Here is a 17,742-nt window from a genome sequence, read left to right as displayed (position 1 = left end):
GTGCATGAAAACCCAAAGGAAGAAAACACGGAAGTTGACTCAGACTGATCAAGCGCTTCTACTGTTTTATGATTTCCAACAAACTTTATTCAGAGCAAGGAACAGAAAATGAATGGCGAGCTGTTCTGTTAGAGGTACATGCATAGCTTTGTGGCACAGAGGTTCACCTTTGCTGTACATACCTTTAAATATAATAAACGGGCCATAATAACCTTATAAAAGAATTTGTCATATGCAATTGGCCTTCAAATGAGCCTCGTTATTGGTTCTAAGACTTACACTCGGTTCTTGAAAAACTGTATAAATAATCTTTAAAAAACAGGGCTAACAGAAGGACTACAGCCCACTGGCACGTCTGCCGCGGTGCTGGGTCCTGGGAGCGGCCCTGCCCCGGGATACCAACCCCGGCCGGGACAGACGGACACGCTGCCGTCCCCCACAGCCGCGGCACCGGGCACAGGGATGGTGACGGTCACGCCTGGAGCACGGCCAGGCCTGCGCCATGAGCCGAGACCTGCCAATGGACAAGATGCCACTCCCCACGTTAAACTGTACAGATTCGGAAGTGTTTATGGGTTAAAAGGCCTCAGACTAGGAAGGGCGGGCGATGCTGCCGGGAGGAGGGTGTCGCAGCCCGGTGCAGACCCAGGCGCCCGCATGCACAAGGAAAGGGCTTTCCGAGTAGCTACTGAGGAAATACAGACTGGGAGAATCAGGAGGGGAGCGCTACCTCGCAGAGGGGGGTTCCTCTATTTTCTATCTACGAGAAGAAGGGGCTGGGCAGCTGACGAACACTCGCTCTTCATCCTGAGCTCGAGGGTGACCTGGCATCCCCTTCGCGGGCGGCGCTGGCTGCGGCGGGGCCGGGGAGGGGGAGCGCAGCCCCCGGGCTGCCCCGTCAGGACAGCGAGGTGATGTTGGAACGCCCGCCTGGCGGGGCCATGATCTTCTGAGCCGTGCGTCTGGCGATGTGGTCGTCTGCCTGTGAGCCTGCGGGAGAGGACAGGCATGGGGTGTGCTGGTGGCACCGGGTGGGGGCCCTGCTGCTGTCAGTGCCCTCATCATGCCACCGTCCCTTGGTGGGACCTGCTAGTGCTTTCACCACACACCAGCACGGACAGTGTGTTAGCGTAGTGCGGTTTGGCACAGCTTCATTTGCCTGAGCATCTTTATTTTTTATTACTTCTTTCTGGAAAACATTGTAAGTGGCTTTTCTGTAAATAAAGTTTCCACATAATAAAATCTGGGACCTTGTACATTTATTAAACAATATGTGATCCAGCTGATCTCAGCCAGCTAAGGAAACAAAATGACAAAAGTCATTTTACAGCAGAGCACTGGCTTTCCAAGGTCCCTAAAGCTGCCGGGCGGGTTTCTGCAGGATGCTGAGCCAAGCAATGCTGAATCGCTGCCTGCTTACATGGAAAGACTGAAGAAATTATCTTTTTGGTTCCTGAAAACAGTGTTATTTGTCTAATCTCTACAAACCCAACCACTTCCAACCCCCAACTCACAGGGGACGCAGCTGGGGCTGAAGTCCTGACCCCCCAACAGCCACCACAGCGTCCCCGTTGACCCGGGCAGGGTCATGGTGACACCCTCACCTTCAGCCTCATCCTCCTCCTCCCCATCATTGCAGCCTCCACCCTCCGTGGAGCCTGTACTCACACCCCCACCAGGCTTTGGGATGTATGTTCATCAGTGCATTGACACAGAAAAAACATTCTCTGTGCAGCTGCTGCAACAGTAAGAATTGTGTTTTACTGAGCAAAAACCACGTTTCTATTCCCCGGCTTTGCCCTGCCGCTCACACAAGCTCGTGACACAAAGCAGCCCCCCCTGCTGCCCACACCCTCCTGCCTTTCAGGGGACCCCCCTGCCCTACCAGACAAGCTGAAGCCCGACTGGTGGAGGTTGCGGACGGGGGGAGCCTGGGCTTTGCCTGCGCAAGGTGCGATCCGGGATGCCGGGGCGGGGGCCACGGCTTTGGCGCTGGCGAGGACATCGTGGACGGGTCCGTCGTAGAGCCCGCGGGGGACGCCGTGGACTTCGGCCAGCTGCGAGGGGGGGAAGCAGAGGTGTAAGGTGCATCTTTAAGCTAAGGCAAGCAAGAACCAGCCTAACATCTGGATGATGACTTGTCCTTCATGTGAGGGGCCCTGCTCCCCTGAGGGCCGCGTCCCACAGGCGCGGTGTCACCCGGTGTGACCGTCATGGGCAGGATGAGCTCAGCCCCGTGCTGCCAGGGCAGCCAAAGCCCTAACGACGTCGTTACCAGTGTTTCATCACAGCTCTGCTTAAGGCTGTTTCTCCTCCCAGGCAAGGCAGTGACAGCCCTTTGACAACCACAGGGTCAGAAGGGACGTGTTTTGAAGATGAAAAGTGCTGGGTTTCAAATTAAAAAGGCATGCACTGGTAGGTTATCAAGACACATACAGCATTTTCTGTAGAAATTTCTCTCTTACATGACCTTTGTCTTCATCGTGCTGCATATCTGGTGAAGAAAATACCCTACTCGATGTTTTCCAGCGCTCTTTTTGACCGTAGCTTTTGTTGAAAGCTCCGGTTAAACCAAGGATGGCGAGCTGGCATAGGCAGGCTGTGGGTTGTTTGCAAAGCACCGAACGCACTAACGGCGCAAACAAACCCCTCACTGTCCGGGCTGGGGCCCGTCACCACCCCACCAGGGCAGCGACTTCAGCTCGCTGTTCGTCAAGGTTTGCATTTACCAAACTCCAGCCTTTATGATAAAAAATATGGCACGGGGTGTCTGCTTCCACGGCAGACAGAGACGCAGCCTGACCTGCTAGGGCCCATCCCCATCCTGCCCTGACTCTGAAGGCACTCGAGGAAGCACCCAGAAGCACCCAAGGAGGCACCCCCAGGCACAAGAGGCACTCCAGGGGCTGGGGGTTCCTGCCGCAGCTGCCAGCACCGCTGGTGCCTCTGCAGGTAGTTCGGGGTTAATGATTTCTGCTCTACCTTCATCTACAATGGATAATGAAACTGTCTAAAATAACACATGGGAAAGGGGAAGGAGAAGGGCAGAGCTGTTAAGAAGCTTTTTATGTATTTACGTGTCTTCCTGTCTCCTCACAGAGCTGTGCTGACACATTGAAGGATTTATCTCATTGTATTTCCAGTAAGTACCAACGACTACAGCCATTGCCCTTTGACAGACACAGAGCACACGCTGGTAATACAGTGACATAAACTCGTCTAATGCAGGTAGGAGAGGAATTCCTCCCTTCTCCCTCAATACAAACCAAAGCCAGATCTGCTAGAAGTCGTATTTTTGCTTTGTAACTTTATAATAGGCAAATAATACTAATAACGCTAGCATTATTAGCTATAATACTAAAATAGGCATTGTTGATTAATGTGCCAAGCGTCACACCAAAGCAGTTCCACGACAACATCACAAATTTCCAAGGCCCAGTAAGAAATAACATTAATAATATTCTTGTTTCTGCTGCCTATTCCATCAGCAGGCTTGCCACAACAGTGACTGCAATAAAATAATGCAGAGAGATTGCAATGAAAATAGGGGATTATGGCAAATAAAATTCTCCTTACCCTGTTTCTTGCCTTTATCCTTTTATAAACAAAATCAGGGAAGGTCTTCCTTGGAATGAAGCGGCCTGACCCCTGGGTGACACACAGGTTTCCATCTTCGACAACAACTTTTCCCTGACTTATGACCACAGTAGGAACCCCGTGGCACTCTGTGCCTTCAAATATGTTGTACTCCACGTTCTGGAAACAACAAACCAAGATATTCAACACAGTTAAGATTTAAAAGAGAAGGTGACAGTCTAGCCAACTATACCCCCCCACACCCCCTTTTCTACATTTGTTCCTTGTGCACAATCAGTTGTACTTAACTAACCCTTCATATTTCAAATAATAAGGTTTTTCTAATTGGATGAACTAAAGCAAACTGGAATGGAGAAACTAAATCCTCAAAACTCTCAGTACTTGCTCGGAAAACCTGCAGCACTCCTGGAGCAAACTAGACTTTTGCTATACACGAACAATTAATTCTCTCTAAGCCCCAGAAGAGCCCAGCTTAAGTTCTCCATTCCGGACAGAAGCGCTTGTCATTTCTTCCAAGTCACTGCAAGTCTTCTACCAAAATAGGTACGGAACGTCAGGTCTGTTTTGTGGGAAATGCAAAATTGTGCCACTTTCTTCAAATGCTCCCACTACTACCACTAACAAACTACCCAAAAAACAAAGTTTACAGTGAAAAAATGCAGCATTATAAAAAAGCAGAAGTGAATTTTCTGGACCAAAAGAAAATCTGTTTCCAGTTTTTAAAGAAAAGACCTGAATATTTCAATCATAGTGATAATTCAGTAAAAAACGTTTTGGTGAAAAAAACACATGGGTCAAAATGTCTCTACATTAACTTCAGTCAGCTCTGCACCAACATTCCTCACAACACCTCACCCTCCCCTCCTTTCAACTGCAGCTTTCTGCCTGAGGCTCACGTTGGAAATTAGTTTGGGGACAGCAAAAACCATGGAAAACCACGGTTAAAAATGCCATCAAGATGCACCCAAATCTCTCCCGTGTGAGTGACCCCCATGGACAGGCCCGTGCAGCCCGTGCAGGAGTCAGCCTGGTGCTTCAGGGAGGATGCTGACACACCAACCTGCATTAATAGTTTAATATTTAAAGTAAGTTCAGCACTTACATTTTTCTAGTCCACAGCAAATACATTGATCTTAAACTTTCTGTTCTGGATGCAGACTGTCTCAGAGTAGTCACCCCAACTCAGTTACAGCCCTGCCCTTGACAGTAACCAAAGGATATTTTCCTTTGCTTGTATTTTTAAAAGCAAATGCAAGGTCCTTAATCACTCCATCACACAGACAGCTCCTCCCTTGCTGAATGAGCCGATCTTTCTGATCTGAAGAAATGTATTGCTTTACTGCTCTCTTCAGGCTCTAAAACCAGCTCAGGAAAATAATTTAAAAAATATTTTACCAGATTGTGGGTTTTTGCTGAGATGATTTTAGTAGCCTTGGGGTTCCACAACACCAAATCCGCGTCAGCGCCCACGGCGACACGCCCCTTCCTGGGGTAGCAGTTGAAGATCTTGGCAGCGTTGGTACTGGTCACCGCTACGAAATCGTTCTCGTCCATCTTCCCGGAGACCTGGGAAGGAGGAGGGGAGAAGGACCATCACGGGAGCCGCATCCTGCTCCCGGCAGCGGGCAGCAGCCCAGTCCCTGTGGCCAGACCCGCGCTCTGCCCCCCAGGAACGAGGCTCCAGGAGAAAAAAAAAAATCCCAGGATCCAACCGTGTAACATGTGGCGTGAGGATCCACACCACAACAGGGCTGCAATTATGGGGGAAAAGGGAGACATGGGGGGGCTGAGCCTTGTCCCTGGGGCCTAAATAATACAATAGATGGGTTTTCTTTTCCCTGGACTCTGAAATCTGAGGTCTCTGAAAAACAAGACCTTCACTGGTAGGCTCCAACTCCCTGTACGAGCATCTCACATGCACTGAAGATGGTTAAGGATATTTCAATGAAGAAAGAGTGTAAAAGTGAACCTCAATAGTGCTATTTATCATCTTTGTTTATTATCTTAAGATAAATTCTATTTATCTTTGCACAAAGCCTACCTAAGATGGAGGCTTCAGGGTGTCTCGGTTCCCAAGCTCCCGGAGGTCCCCACAGAGACCGTCTGCTCCGTGGGCTGCTGGCCAGAGCCTCTGGGGATGCTCCCAGGGTGCAGGGACAGGGGACTCGACCCCTCTGGGCAGCAGAGCCCCACTGCCCTGCAGACACGGCAGTGCCGGGGGAACCCTCCCTGCCAAGGGGACTGGGGCCACCGGGCAGCTGGGAGGCACGGCCATGGCCACGGCCACCGAGGGAGAGATGCCCTGGCCCCATCCACCTCCCCAGGCCTCCTGCAAGCACCAGGGAACAGGAACGTCGTGTCTTCCCCTTAGGAAAAGATGTTGGAGAGACTTTCTCTGTGCCTGCGAGTGAGAGCGGGGCGGGTGATGGCCGTACCGCAGCCTTTGAAGATGCTTTGAAGGCATTTGAGTGTCACATTTTCTCTCATTAGCAAGCAGCACTCTAGACAGTGTCACACCTCCGGGCTCATTTGAATTAACGAGGACGCTGCCATCACCCAGCACTGCTCACATGCGCTCGCACCCCCAAGCTTCACAGGGAACCAGCGTTATCTCAGCACCTACCACACACTTCTCCCAAATGATGGCCATCCGCTCCTCGACGCCGTTGGTCCCCTCAGGGATGAGGGTGAAGTTGTCCTTCCCCACAGCCTTCTGTGCGGTGGTGAAGGTGCAGTGAGCGCTGCCAGCCACCTGCAGGTCCCCACTAGGCAAAGCACAGGGCAGGAGGTCAGAGGAGGCACCCGAGGGCGCGGGCGGCACCTCTCCTGCCCGGGACAAAGCCGCCCGCACCAGGAAAACTGCGTCTGGCACTAAGGGCCTGTGGGCTCCGTGCTCGTGGGGCCGGTGCGGCCCGGCGTCACCAACAGACCGTAGAGGCAGGAGACTTACGGTCCGCAAATGCCAATGGAAGTCAAGCTAAAAGGCAATTTTACAGGTACATAGAGGAACCTCACTCTACTAATTTATACAGGAATTGAGCACTGGAATCATCTAAGAGATGCAAGCAGCGGCCTCAGAAGCACTAGTCATATTGTCTCCTAAACTGACCATTATTACTATTTCAGCCAACATTTCAATCTCTGTACCATCCTTTCGAACCTCAGATTATTTTAGGAAATGGTTCTTCAAGCAAAGCTGCTTTTAAAGCAAGGTTCTTCTAAAGCAAGGTTAAATAAAAGAAGATCCTGGATACACCCAAATGTTCTGTACTGTCATATCCTACAGGTGAAGGAGCTGGATCCATGCTGGCAGGCAGGGCACGAAGAGAACTGAGCACACATCTCCAGGCTGGTGTCAAAGCTGTGCGAGGCTGAGCTATGCCTGTATTTTATTGCCTCTTTTAAGAGAATATTAAATGTATTGAGATATCTTTATGTACTATGTAAGATATACTAACATGAAACACTCCTGTTAACAACTGTTTATCCTTCTAGGAAAAAAAAAAATCACATTTCAGGGAATCCTAAGGAATGTTTATTTCTTCTTTGAAGTATATATTGAATGCCTTTTTTTTACAATTATCTGGACCCATACACATCTCTTACCCCATTTCAGAAATTCCTGACCTGATTTTTCCAACTCCCCGCACACCACCCTGCGGCTGATGCAGAGCTGTGCCGAGTGGTGCCACACCGCGGGCTGGGGCTGCGGCCCGAGGAGATGCTGGGGCACAGGGGTCCTGGTCCCTGCACGGCTCCAGGGACACCCCAGGGCTTTGCTGCACAACTCAACACATCGGAACAACCCCGCACGGAGACGTGCCCCAAAAGCTTACGCTTCACATGTTTTAAAATCTTGCAAATGCCCAATGTCGCTTCTGATAAACTTCTTTTTGCTTTAATGCTGAAGGAGGCTTTCCCCAGGACGCAGCGAGGCAGAGCAGCAGTCGCTGTCCCTCCTGGCCGGGATGTCCTGGGAGTGCCCTGGCCATCCCGCGGGATGCTGCGCCTTCCCCCTGCCCCTTCTGGAGGAGGAACTGGGCAGCGTGAGCCTCATTTTTACACAGAAAATCTGGAAACTATTACCTGACTTCATCAAAGCATAATTTAGACTCTTTTTGAAGGAGTCACTTGGCTCCTTGATCAAAGAACACCCAAAAATTTATTCTTTTGATATGGAAAAGTGCAACATTTGATAGATTGTTTTTCCTACTCTGATTACATCAAGGGGAAGGCTGAAGTGCATGCTAGCCTGTGCTGTGCTGCCACACCCTGCAGCGCCCAGCTATGGGAGAAGAGGGGGTGCCCCAGGAACAGGGAGGCTGTTACCCACCAGCGAAAGGCGTCGGGGGGCCAAGCCAGGGGCTGCGACCCCCCCCGCCAGCCCCGGCGCTGCAGGAGATGCCGTCACTGTAAATGGCACTCGAGGAACCGCAGGCAGGACGCCAACACGGCAGGTGCGCCCAGGCACCCGCGGACTCACCAGGACAAGAGGGAGGTGAGATGATCCGGCGTGGTGGGGTCCGGGCTGATGGGGGGGGACGTGACGAAAGCTGCAGCTTTGGCCCAGTTTTTGCTCCAGTAGTGTGAGCCGTCGGCGCCCAGGCTGGCGGTGATGGGCTCTCCGTACACAACCGTGCCTGCGGAGCGAGCAGTTAATGAGCGCAAAGGCGCTGCATGTCCCGCGGCCTCTTTTCACCACTGCTGACAAAAACCACGGCTAACGATACGCGACAGTTTCATTTATCATCAGTGTTCCCAGTATTTCATCTTTTTAAACTCACGTTAATCTCTCAGATTATCTCATACGACTGGGAAATGCTGTCAAAACAAGTTTTGAACCCATCTATTTTCTCCTTGGGCCAGAGATTCGTATCTCCAAACCATCACGCCTTGCTCTAAATCAGAGTCTGGCAGTCTCCTCGTTGGGGGCAGAGGTGGCCACAGACCCCCGCCTGTCCCTGGGCACAGCCTTCCACCCTGCTCCCCCCAGGACTGCTTCCAGCTCTTCCCACTCTACCCCTACTCTGAATTTGGAGCTTGCTCCAGATCCATTTTTCATTTAGTTCACGACAAATGATTGCAAGTGAATTATTTCCTTTTTTTAAGCTGCATCTACTGAGATTCAGGTGTCAGAGTTTCAAGCACATCTCCTCAAATCTTTCCAGCTCAGAGCAATTAGCTCTGGCACACTCTGTGAAGAAAAACCAACACCAAGTTTTAGCACCCTTAAAATGTGAGAGACCTTGGGTGATAACGAGTGCTTAAACCTTGCAGCTAGAATGATATTCCTGGACGTATGTAAATAGGTTCCATTAGCGTGCAAATACGAAACAACACTTTACCTTTTCTCTTTGCTTGAGCTAAGATATCCGCTGCCCCTCTGCTCATGATCTTGGTGATGTACAAGGGGCAGTTGGCTTGTTTTGCAATGGTAATGGCGCGGTACACGGCCTCCGCTTCCACCTGCGGACACCACAACACAGGCAGAAAAGGTCTCAGGGCACCGCCGGGACAGTGAAACCCCGGGGCAGTTGTGCCGAAGGGCTGGGGCCGTTACCTCCTCGGGACGGCTGAGGACGTGCCCTTCCGGCCCCGTGACCCCGAGCTCCAGCAGCCTCTTCTGCTCCTGCACCAAGAGGAGTGAGAGCTGTCAGTGATATGAATAGACACAAAGCGGGACACAAAACACCTTTCCAGAGTACCCGGAGGGTGATGGAAGCTCCTGAATACAACCAGGTGATCCTGTTTCTACCTGTGACACGCCACAAACAGCTGCAGCTGCTTCCTAGGAGACCCACCTCATGCTGTGGCAGCATTTCTGGCCTGGGAATTGCTGAATCCCAACAGCAATTCAGACCTTCCCCCGCTTCAAGCCCAGCTGCAGGTCTGGGGGATTTTACACCCCTTGCTGCTGGCGCTAAGGCTGTGCTGGATACGATGCGAAGGTCAGCTGGGGCCCTGGGGTGACAGAAGCTGGAATGAACTCTGGGTTGCCCCCAGCTTACTCACGCTGTATTGGAAAGCAGATGTCTAGCACACACCTCACCCTGTTTCCTTTCTGCAGTGTTTTGTATCATGTAATGCTCCCACTTAGCTGGCATTAGGTGCAAGGACAGTATTCAACTCTACGGACCAGATCTCGCAGGCTTTAAAGGATCCTGCTCTTAGAGGATGTTTATTTCTCTGTATTCCCATTGCAGATATCCTCTGGCAGCTTAAAGAATTACTTCTGAAGATACTGAACTGCTGGGGATCACATTATGTTTCACAGCCAGCTGAAGAAAAGGTTTCTCAGATAAAATCCTGGGGAGGTGGGAATTAGCCTCTATCCTGTTTGCTCAAATAAGCCCATTTGGAGGATTGGGATCCTGCTTTTATTTTAAACTCTCCTCCCACACCAGGCTGAACACTTGTGTGACCACTAGCTAAAAGGAAACTGCAAGTCTAATTCTACTTTGCAGTATGCATCTAGGATTTTCTTTTCTAAAGGTACAAAGGAAAAATATTGTACATGAGCAAAGTCTGCAGTACCAAGGAACCTCCTGAGCATATTGCCAAGTGTCATGTACATTATGATGCAAACCCCTTGATTTTCTCAAGCACTCTAAAGAAGATAGGCAATGTGATATGGTATCACTTAAGGCAGTCAGTCAGCTGAACAGTCCTTGTCAAGATTTCTGTGACAAAACCCCCAAGAGCGTGTGAGGAACTGGGGGGATGCTGCTGATTTTAGCAGGACTCCCCATCCTCCTGCTCGTCCTCCTGCCTGCCCACGCTGGCAGCACCGGCCGTTCCCTCCGAGCCTCGGGCAGTGGGAGCGGCGCGGGGCAGGACGCAGGAGCGCCGGGTCTGATCCCCCCGTCTGATCCCCTGATCTCGCCGGGGATCTCAGAGCTGAGGGAGCGGGCGATGCCCCGCTGGCAGCAAGCACCGAGGGGGCTCACTGTTCCTCGGGTGCCACCGCTCCCCTCCTCTCGGCTGGACCGGTCCCTACTGAATTTGCAGTGCCCACTGAGGGCTAAAAGCGTGCTGGCACTGCTGCACCCTCCACCAGACGCCACGGCCCATCTGAGAAAGCCAGCATGTTGCCTTAAATCCACATACCCCGGTCAACCCTTCCTTTAAAGGAACATAAATCCCATACCTCATCGATGATGTCCCCGTTTTCAGCATGCACCTGGGCAATGGCCCCCAGGTCTCGAAGAATGCAGAATATCTCATACATCTGCCAAGAGACAGCGGGTGGCCCAACATCAGATAAACCGCAGCTCACGCTCGGAGCGCGGGTGATGACTTTCACCGGCCCCCGGCTGTGTTACCTGGGCATCGGAGCACTGAAGTTTGTCTTTGTAAGCCATGAAGACCAGGAAGGAGTTCACACCTTGAGAAAACAGACACGTGTGTTCATTGTCCCAGCTGAGAACTCAGCGACCCGTCACCGGCTGAGCAGGGGGCCCTTGAACTGGCGGGGGTTGTGCTAGCTAGGGTTAGGCTAGGGTTAGGGTTAGGCTGAAAGCAAAGCAAGGCTAAGGGCTGAAATGGGAACTGCCCCCACCAGAACTGAACTCCAAAGCTTAGAGGAGTCATTGAAGACAATACACCTGAACCAAACACTGAAACCCCCACAGTCCATTTCTGATTTCTCTCTAACTCTCCCTGACTTCTTCCGAAGGCACGGAAACAAACGTGTTGCTCCCAAGCTGTTTTCCCTCCAGGGGTGGTTTCAGTTTATGGTTTATCCCCAACTTCATTCTGATAACCGTCTTTGAATTAGCATACTGGTGCTAAGACTAAATTACAGCAAAAGATGAGACTCTCCAATATTAGAGCACTGTTATTTAGCGCACGGCTATTTAGCCAGAGAAATAGATGGGCAGTACTTTGTGTACAGCGGTGCACACTGTATTTCTAACAGAAAAGATGATTCATGAAGCACTGAATCAAAGCCGAAGAATTGCTACTGTATTTTATATGGATAGAGGCAACAACTAATCCCAAACTACGATCAAATTACAAATAAACTGTATTTCATGGGAACATACATACGAAAAACACCAGTATAAGCTTGGAATAGCTACATTACTTCAGCCACTCTGCATTTTAATAGGAAATTCACTGCAAATTTCTATGTTAATTGACCAATTAAGCCTTTGCCTGCAAGACTGCAAATTACACTGAAGTCATTTAGCTCTGCATTAGCATATCTGAAAGCAAAATGTAGTTCCAAACATGGAAATAAGTTATTAATGAAATGCATGAATTCCTGCCGCATGACCTGCTTTCCAGTAAGCTGTGTCCAGCGGATGCTTCAGCATGTGCAGGAATTTATAGGCATGAATGAAATCTCTGTGGAAAGCCTAAAGCTTAGTTTCATTCTACAAACCCTGTCTTGAATGTTTTTATTTAAATCACAGAATCACAGAATGGTTTGGGTTGGAAGGGGCCTTAAAAATAGTCTAGTCCCACCCCCTGCCCCAGGCAGGGACACCTTCCACTAGCCCAGGTTGCCCAAAGCCCCGTCCAACCTGGCCTTGAACCCTTCCAGGGAGGGGGCAGCCACAGCTTCTCTGGGCAACCTGTGCCAGGGCCTCACCACCCTCACAGGGAAGAATTTCTGCCTTAGATCTCATCTAAATCTCCCCTCTCTCAGTTTAAAACCATGACCCCTCACCCTATCCCTACCCCCCTGATCAAGAGTCCCTCCCCCCTTTCCTGTAGCCCCTTTCAGTCCTGGGAGGCCACTCTAAGGTCTCCCCGGAGCCTTCTCTTCTCCAGCTGAACCCCCCCAGCTCTCTCAGCCTGTCCTCACAGGGGGGTGCTCCAGCCCTCTGAGCATCTTCGTGGCCTCCTCTGGCCCCGCTTGAGCAGGTCCGTGTCCTTACTCTTCTGTACATCAGGCAGCTGCATCAGGGCGCCCAATTCCGCCCCTTTAGCCTCCCAAATCGATTTTCATGACTCTACGCTGCCCAAAGGCAAGAGCCCACGAACGAGACGTTACGGTGTGAAGCTGGTGAGAACACCCCTGCCCACACCCTTCTCCTAGGCTGAGTACGGCCAAGCAGCACTAACTACAGAGCCTACCCCGCGGCGCCTTCCTTATGCGCCTCTGCTGCAATAATTACGATGCGGGTGGTTTTTTGCGGGGTTTTTGCCCGAATACCGCTCTTTCTGTCCTCACCTTTGTCCTTCACCAGGGCTTCCAGCTCCTCCTTCAGGCTTTCGTGCCAGCGAGGGATGTCAATGTGCAGCGAGTAATCGCAGCAGGCCTGGCTGTCGGCGGCCCCGCGCCACTGCTCGTAGGCAGCCAGGAGACTGGTCCCAGCGTCCGGGCAGACGTGGTCAACTGGGGAGACACTGCAGAGCGTCAGCACGCGATGGCAAATGGGCTACAGGAACACCTGGGGCTGCAGCAGCCACCAGTGCCCTTGTGCAAGACTTTACTGCTGTGAAAAGGAGACGTTTTAATACTCATTCTTTTTTATAGAATTGATAGAAGATGAAGGGTAATAAATTTCCCAGGTAAAGTGAAACAAATGGAACAAACAAACTCCAAGTTACGGCTATTTTTATGTCTTTTTTTCCCACAGCCCACCTAGCACAGCATCTGAGAGAGGCTGGTGAGCAAAGCGTGTCCTTGCACACTTGTGTGCAGCTCCCCTGGGCATTTTCCAGGGGTGGTCACCCACAGCCCACCAGCCACTGCACTTCTCTTGTCTCTGTCCCACCCTGCAGTACCGGCTATGAGGTCGGTACAGAGCTACACCAGGACTTGTTGAGCCTGGTCCTTCAGTCACAAGCTGCAGTGGGCCTTGGGACCAGAACAAGGACAAAACAGAAATCAAAATTATTTTACATTAACACACCAACGGAACCCATGCTCACAGAGCTGAAAAATTCTTAGAAAAACACACTTGCAAGCTATTAAAAACATATTAAAAGGTGTTTAAAGTGTTCTTCTAGTCTATTCTTACGAGGTGAAGCAGGCACCACTGTATCATTTTAATATATGTGTGTAGCAACTCAAGGAGGTTCTGAAAGGTCGATAATGCATTTTGATTAGCTTTGTAATGCTTTGATTTCTACAGCAGGAATTAACATTCCTCTGCTATGAGGATAACTAATCTCTGCAATGATACCGGGCCCAGTGTATTTTGCTAAACAAGGTTCTACTCAGAGGCCTGTTGAATGCTGCTCCATCTTACTGATCATGGTGGTGCCTCCGGCCAGGGCTGCTCTGGTGCCGTGGTAGAAGCCATCAGCAGAGCTCATCCCCAGGACAGGCGCCCGCAGCCTGGTGTGGACGTCTATCCCCCCCGGCACCACCAGCTGGCTGTAGGCATCGATGGTCTTTACACCACCAGGAACAATCAGGTTTTCTCCAATTTGTCTGAAAATGATAGCAAATGGTATTAAACGATCCTGTCAATTAGCAACAACCTTTCAGTGAAGATGCAAAAACAACTGCATACTGCTCACGGGCACGTAGCCACGGGCACTGCCCAGGCCTCAGAATCACAGAATCATCGAGGTTGGAAAAGACCTTGAAGATCATCCAGTCCAACCATGAACCTCGGACTGGCCTCCTCGCGGTGGGGGGGGCGGGGTGCTCCCAGGGGGAGCAGAGCTGCGTGGGGCCAGGCCTCGGGCTCGGTCGGCTGCAGGAGTGGAGCCGGGGTCTGACACCCCGCTGGCCCAGCAGCACTCACCCCGTCCCATCCCACCCCATCCCGTCCCACGCCATCCCACCCCCCAACACCCGTTAGCAGCCTTGGGCCCCATCCCCCGAGGCACTCCTCAGGTCCTGCCGGGCTCTCACGCGCCTTTGCCGCGCTTAACTGGCTCCTCTCTCGCCGCCTGCACGGCTTATAACGAGCACGAGCTGTCAGCACTTTACACATCTGTCCAGCCGCAAAAGTGCACTAATGTAGTTCCTTCCTGACACTATTCTAAAAGAGCTTGTTTTTCAAAAAGGGAACACAGTTCCAAGAGAAAAATGACAGAAAGGAACCTTGTTCAAATTACATGGCACTGTATCATGCTTGGAAATTACATTATCAAACATAAATTTTTAACTTACTTTATTAAACCATCTTCCACATAAACGTCTGCATAAAATGACTGATCATCGTTGACAATTTTTCCTCCTTTGATTAATAGCCGGTCACTCTAAGAGAAAAAAAAAACAACACTTTTTAGATACTACCTTACTAATTCTGAGCTTTCATTAAGCCCAGGACTCAATATTTTGCCCTTCAATCATACAAGTTTAGTGACTATCCAAAGCCCAACGGTATTTTGCCAAGGAAACCACATGAAATTGTCAGGTGAGAGGAAGGCAGGTCCCCTGTGAAGGGCAGCACCAGCCCGGGCTGTCGAGGCGGCACAGCCGGGCCCGATGGCTCCGGGTACCAGAGCAGGGGCAGCCGGCCCAGGGGAGCCTTTGCCACTGCCGACCTGCCCCCCGCCCCCCCGGACACCCCCAAGGGCTCCTTCAGAGCATGTTCAGAGACTGAGGGAACTTCTCGGCAGCTTTAGGTCTGCAAGGAATCGTCCTGCAGCTCAGGCAGGTACCTGCCGCCTCCACCAGCTCCGGTTACAGAGACTTTGAAGTGCAGCTTCTTAACCTGGTAATTTATTGACATTTGTTCGTTGTTACAGTCAAGGACTTTCCTCACTTCAAAGCACGACACTGGTTCAGGTGTCAGATTTGCAGAACCTTTAACCAGAAAAATTAGAAAGCAGTGGCATTTATGTAAAAGTGGGACTGCAGCCTAATTTAAGAGCCTTCCTCTCCTGCTCTCCGGTGTTGCTAGAAAAATGATTACCAAGGCTAAAACGGGCAAGACAAAGAGCACGGCCTCAGCACAAAAACAACCGAGGGATGCAGGAGCACGTGGAGATGACTTACAGCAACGTGTGCTGATGCTGAACAGCCTGGAAAACATTCAGGGCTCTTGTTTTAAAGAGCACCACTGGCATATAAAAAAAATTAAAGAATTGCACTGTGGTTTTAAAACTATCCAGGCTTTTATTGCACCTTTATTGTTTTCCCTTGTCCCGTAAAATCAATCAAAAGAAGCTTCTGTGTTGGGTGCCCCACGGGGGAGTCCTACGGCCCCTTCCCTTCTGGGGCCCATCACCTTCCTCACCCCAGCCCCTTCTTCATCCTCACCCCACCCCCTTCCTCATGCTCACCCCATCCTCATCCCCATCCGAACCCCATCCCGAACCCCTTCCTCACCCTGTTCCCATCCTCATCCTCACCCCCCCCAGCTCTCCCCCTGCAGCCCGGGAACGCAGCTCGTCACCGGCTCACGCCGCCACCGGGATGTTTTTCAGGGGAGCTCAGCCATGAGCCAGCAAACCGCTGGGGGGGGGGGGGGGGGGGGCTGGGGGGACGACGGGGGGACGGAACCCAACCCAGCAAACAAAAAAGCGCGTGGCCCTCGAGAGATTCTCCCCTCCTCCCGCGGAGAAGCCCCGGCGCCGGGAGAAGGGACCCGCTCCCGCCCGGCCCGGGGGGGCAGATGCCGGGCAGCGGGGAAGGAACAAGGCAGACAGATGCTTTCCCCCCCCGCCGCCAAGCCCATTCCGCGAAAAAAAAAGCGTTTCTGAAACACGTTCTCCGCCCCAGCGCCCAAAGCAAAGTTGGGGAGGCGGCGGGGCAGCCCCGCGGCCGCGGTGAGGGTCGCGCCCGCCTTTGTCCGCCGCAGCCGGGCGGTTCGGGACGGCGGGACCCCGGCTGCGCCCCGGCGGGGCGGGGGGGGGCTGCGGGACCCCCATCCCCGCCGGCAGCGTGTCCCCAGCAAACCCCCGGCGGGGACCGACCCGCCCAGTCACCGATACCGGGGAGGGACCGGCGAGCTCCGGCCCCGACGGACCGGCACTGGGTCGGGGGGGTCCCGCAGCCCTGGGGGGGTCCCACAGCCCACGGGAGATCCCGCAGCCCCCGGGGGGGTCCCACAGCCCACAGTGAGGGGGTCCCACAAATCCGGGGGGGTCCCGCAGCCCCGGGGAATCCCGCAGCCCCCCGGCGGGGGGGGGGTCCCTTCTCCCGCGGCACCCAGGGGAAGCCCCTCACCGTGGTGCGGGGGATGCTCTTCTTGCCCTGGTGCGACATTTTCCCGTCGCGCTCCGCCCGTGTGTCCGTGTGTGTGTGTGTGTCCGTGTGTGTGTGTGTGTGTGTGTGTGTGTCTGTGTGTGTGTGTGTGTGTGTGTGTGTGTGTGTGTGTGTGGCTGTGGCTGCACGTCGTGCGTGCGCGCCCCCCGCCCGCCCGGGGCCGCGCTCCCGGCGCTGCAGACAAAGCCGCCCCGGGGGGAGCGGAGCGGAGCGGAGCCGCCCGGATCGGTCCCGCCGCCGCGGGCTGGGGCCGAGGGTCCTGGTGGTCCTGGGGGGGCCTGGGGGCCGGCGAGACTTGTGTCCCCCGGAGGAGCGCTCGCTCGCTCGCCCTCCCGCCCGCTCCCCCGCCGCCCCCTCGCTCCGACGGCCCGTTCCCGGCCCCCGCCCGCCCTCCCGGCGGGGTCTCAGCCGGGGCGAAGGGACGCGGGTCTCCGCTCGCCCTCGGGGGGCTCCGGGCTCCGCCCCCCCGGGCCGGCCCTTTACCTGCGGGCAGCCGGCCGGCGGCTCTGCCGGGGGGGCGGCGGGGCCGGGGGTTCCGGGGCCGGGGGCGCCGAGGGAGGCGAAGTCCAGCGTCTTGTTGTCGAAGGCATCTTCCACGCTGCAGAACATCCCCCCGCGCTTCTGCCGCGGCCGCGGACTGCCCGCGCCCAGCCCCGCGAAGCAGGCGGGCAGCGCCGCCTCCCGCCGCCCCGCCATGGGCCCGGGGGGACGCGGGGACCCCCCCCCAAAGCCCCGGTGCCGGTGCCCTCCCACGGCCGGCTCGCCCTGGGGAGCGCAGCAACGCGCGTTAAAAGCAGCGCAGGGACCAACCGCCACCCGCCCCGCCCGGCCGCCACCGGCCCCCCCGCAGCGGTAGAGCCGCCCCCCCGCCGCCGGGACACCCCTCCCGCCGAGGTAACCCCCCCCCAGACACTGTGTCACCCACCCCCCCCCCCTCGGTAGCCCGCTTCGCCCTCTCGCCCCGCCGGGCAACCGGGGCTGTCACAGCTCGCCCGGCACTCGCCTCAGAGACAGGGCAACCC

At 53.6% G+C, this 17,742-nt stretch overlaps 1 protein-coding gene across 2 annotated transcripts; it reads right to left on the bottom strand.

Annotated features, from left to right (window-relative positions):
* Positions 1-64: 64 nt before the first annotated feature.
* DPYSL4 (dihydropyrimidinase like 4) lies at positions 65-17,460 on the bottom strand. 2 transcript variants are annotated; one of them, XM_074875602.1, is made up of 14 exons: positions 17,204-17,460; positions 14,678-14,766; positions 13,803-13,987; positions 12,779-12,943; positions 10,920-10,981; positions 10,745-10,825; positions 9,158-9,226; positions 8,943-9,063; positions 8,081-8,237; positions 6,221-6,362; positions 4,993-5,163; positions 3,577-3,756; positions 1,886-2,057; positions 65-990 (listed from the first exon to the last, which is right to left on the bottom strand). In XM_074875602.1, the coding sequence occupies exons 1-14, from the start codon at positions 17,414-17,416 to the stop codon at positions 899-901; spliced, it is 1,899 nt and encodes a 632-aa protein (XP_074731703.1). In that variant the 5' UTR covers positions 17,417-17,460; the 3' UTR covers positions 65-898. The 2 variants fall into 2 exon arrangements, with proteins under 2 accessions (XP_074731703.1, XP_074731704.1); XM_074875603.1 differs by lacking the exon at positions 17,204-17,460 and adding an exon at positions 16,682-16,807.
* Positions 17,461-17,742: the final 282 nt, after the last annotated feature.

The sequence above is a fragment of the Strix uralensis genome, chromosome 7 (genome assembly GCF_047716275.1).
Source record: "Strix uralensis isolate ZFMK-TIS-50842 chromosome 7, bStrUra1, whole genome shotgun sequence".
Lineage (NCBI taxonomy): Eukaryota > Metazoa > Chordata > Aves > Strigiformes > Strigidae > Strix > Strix uralensis.
The sequence above is the reverse complement of the archived record's forward strand: the minus strand, read 5'-3'. Positions and strand labels throughout refer to the sequence as shown.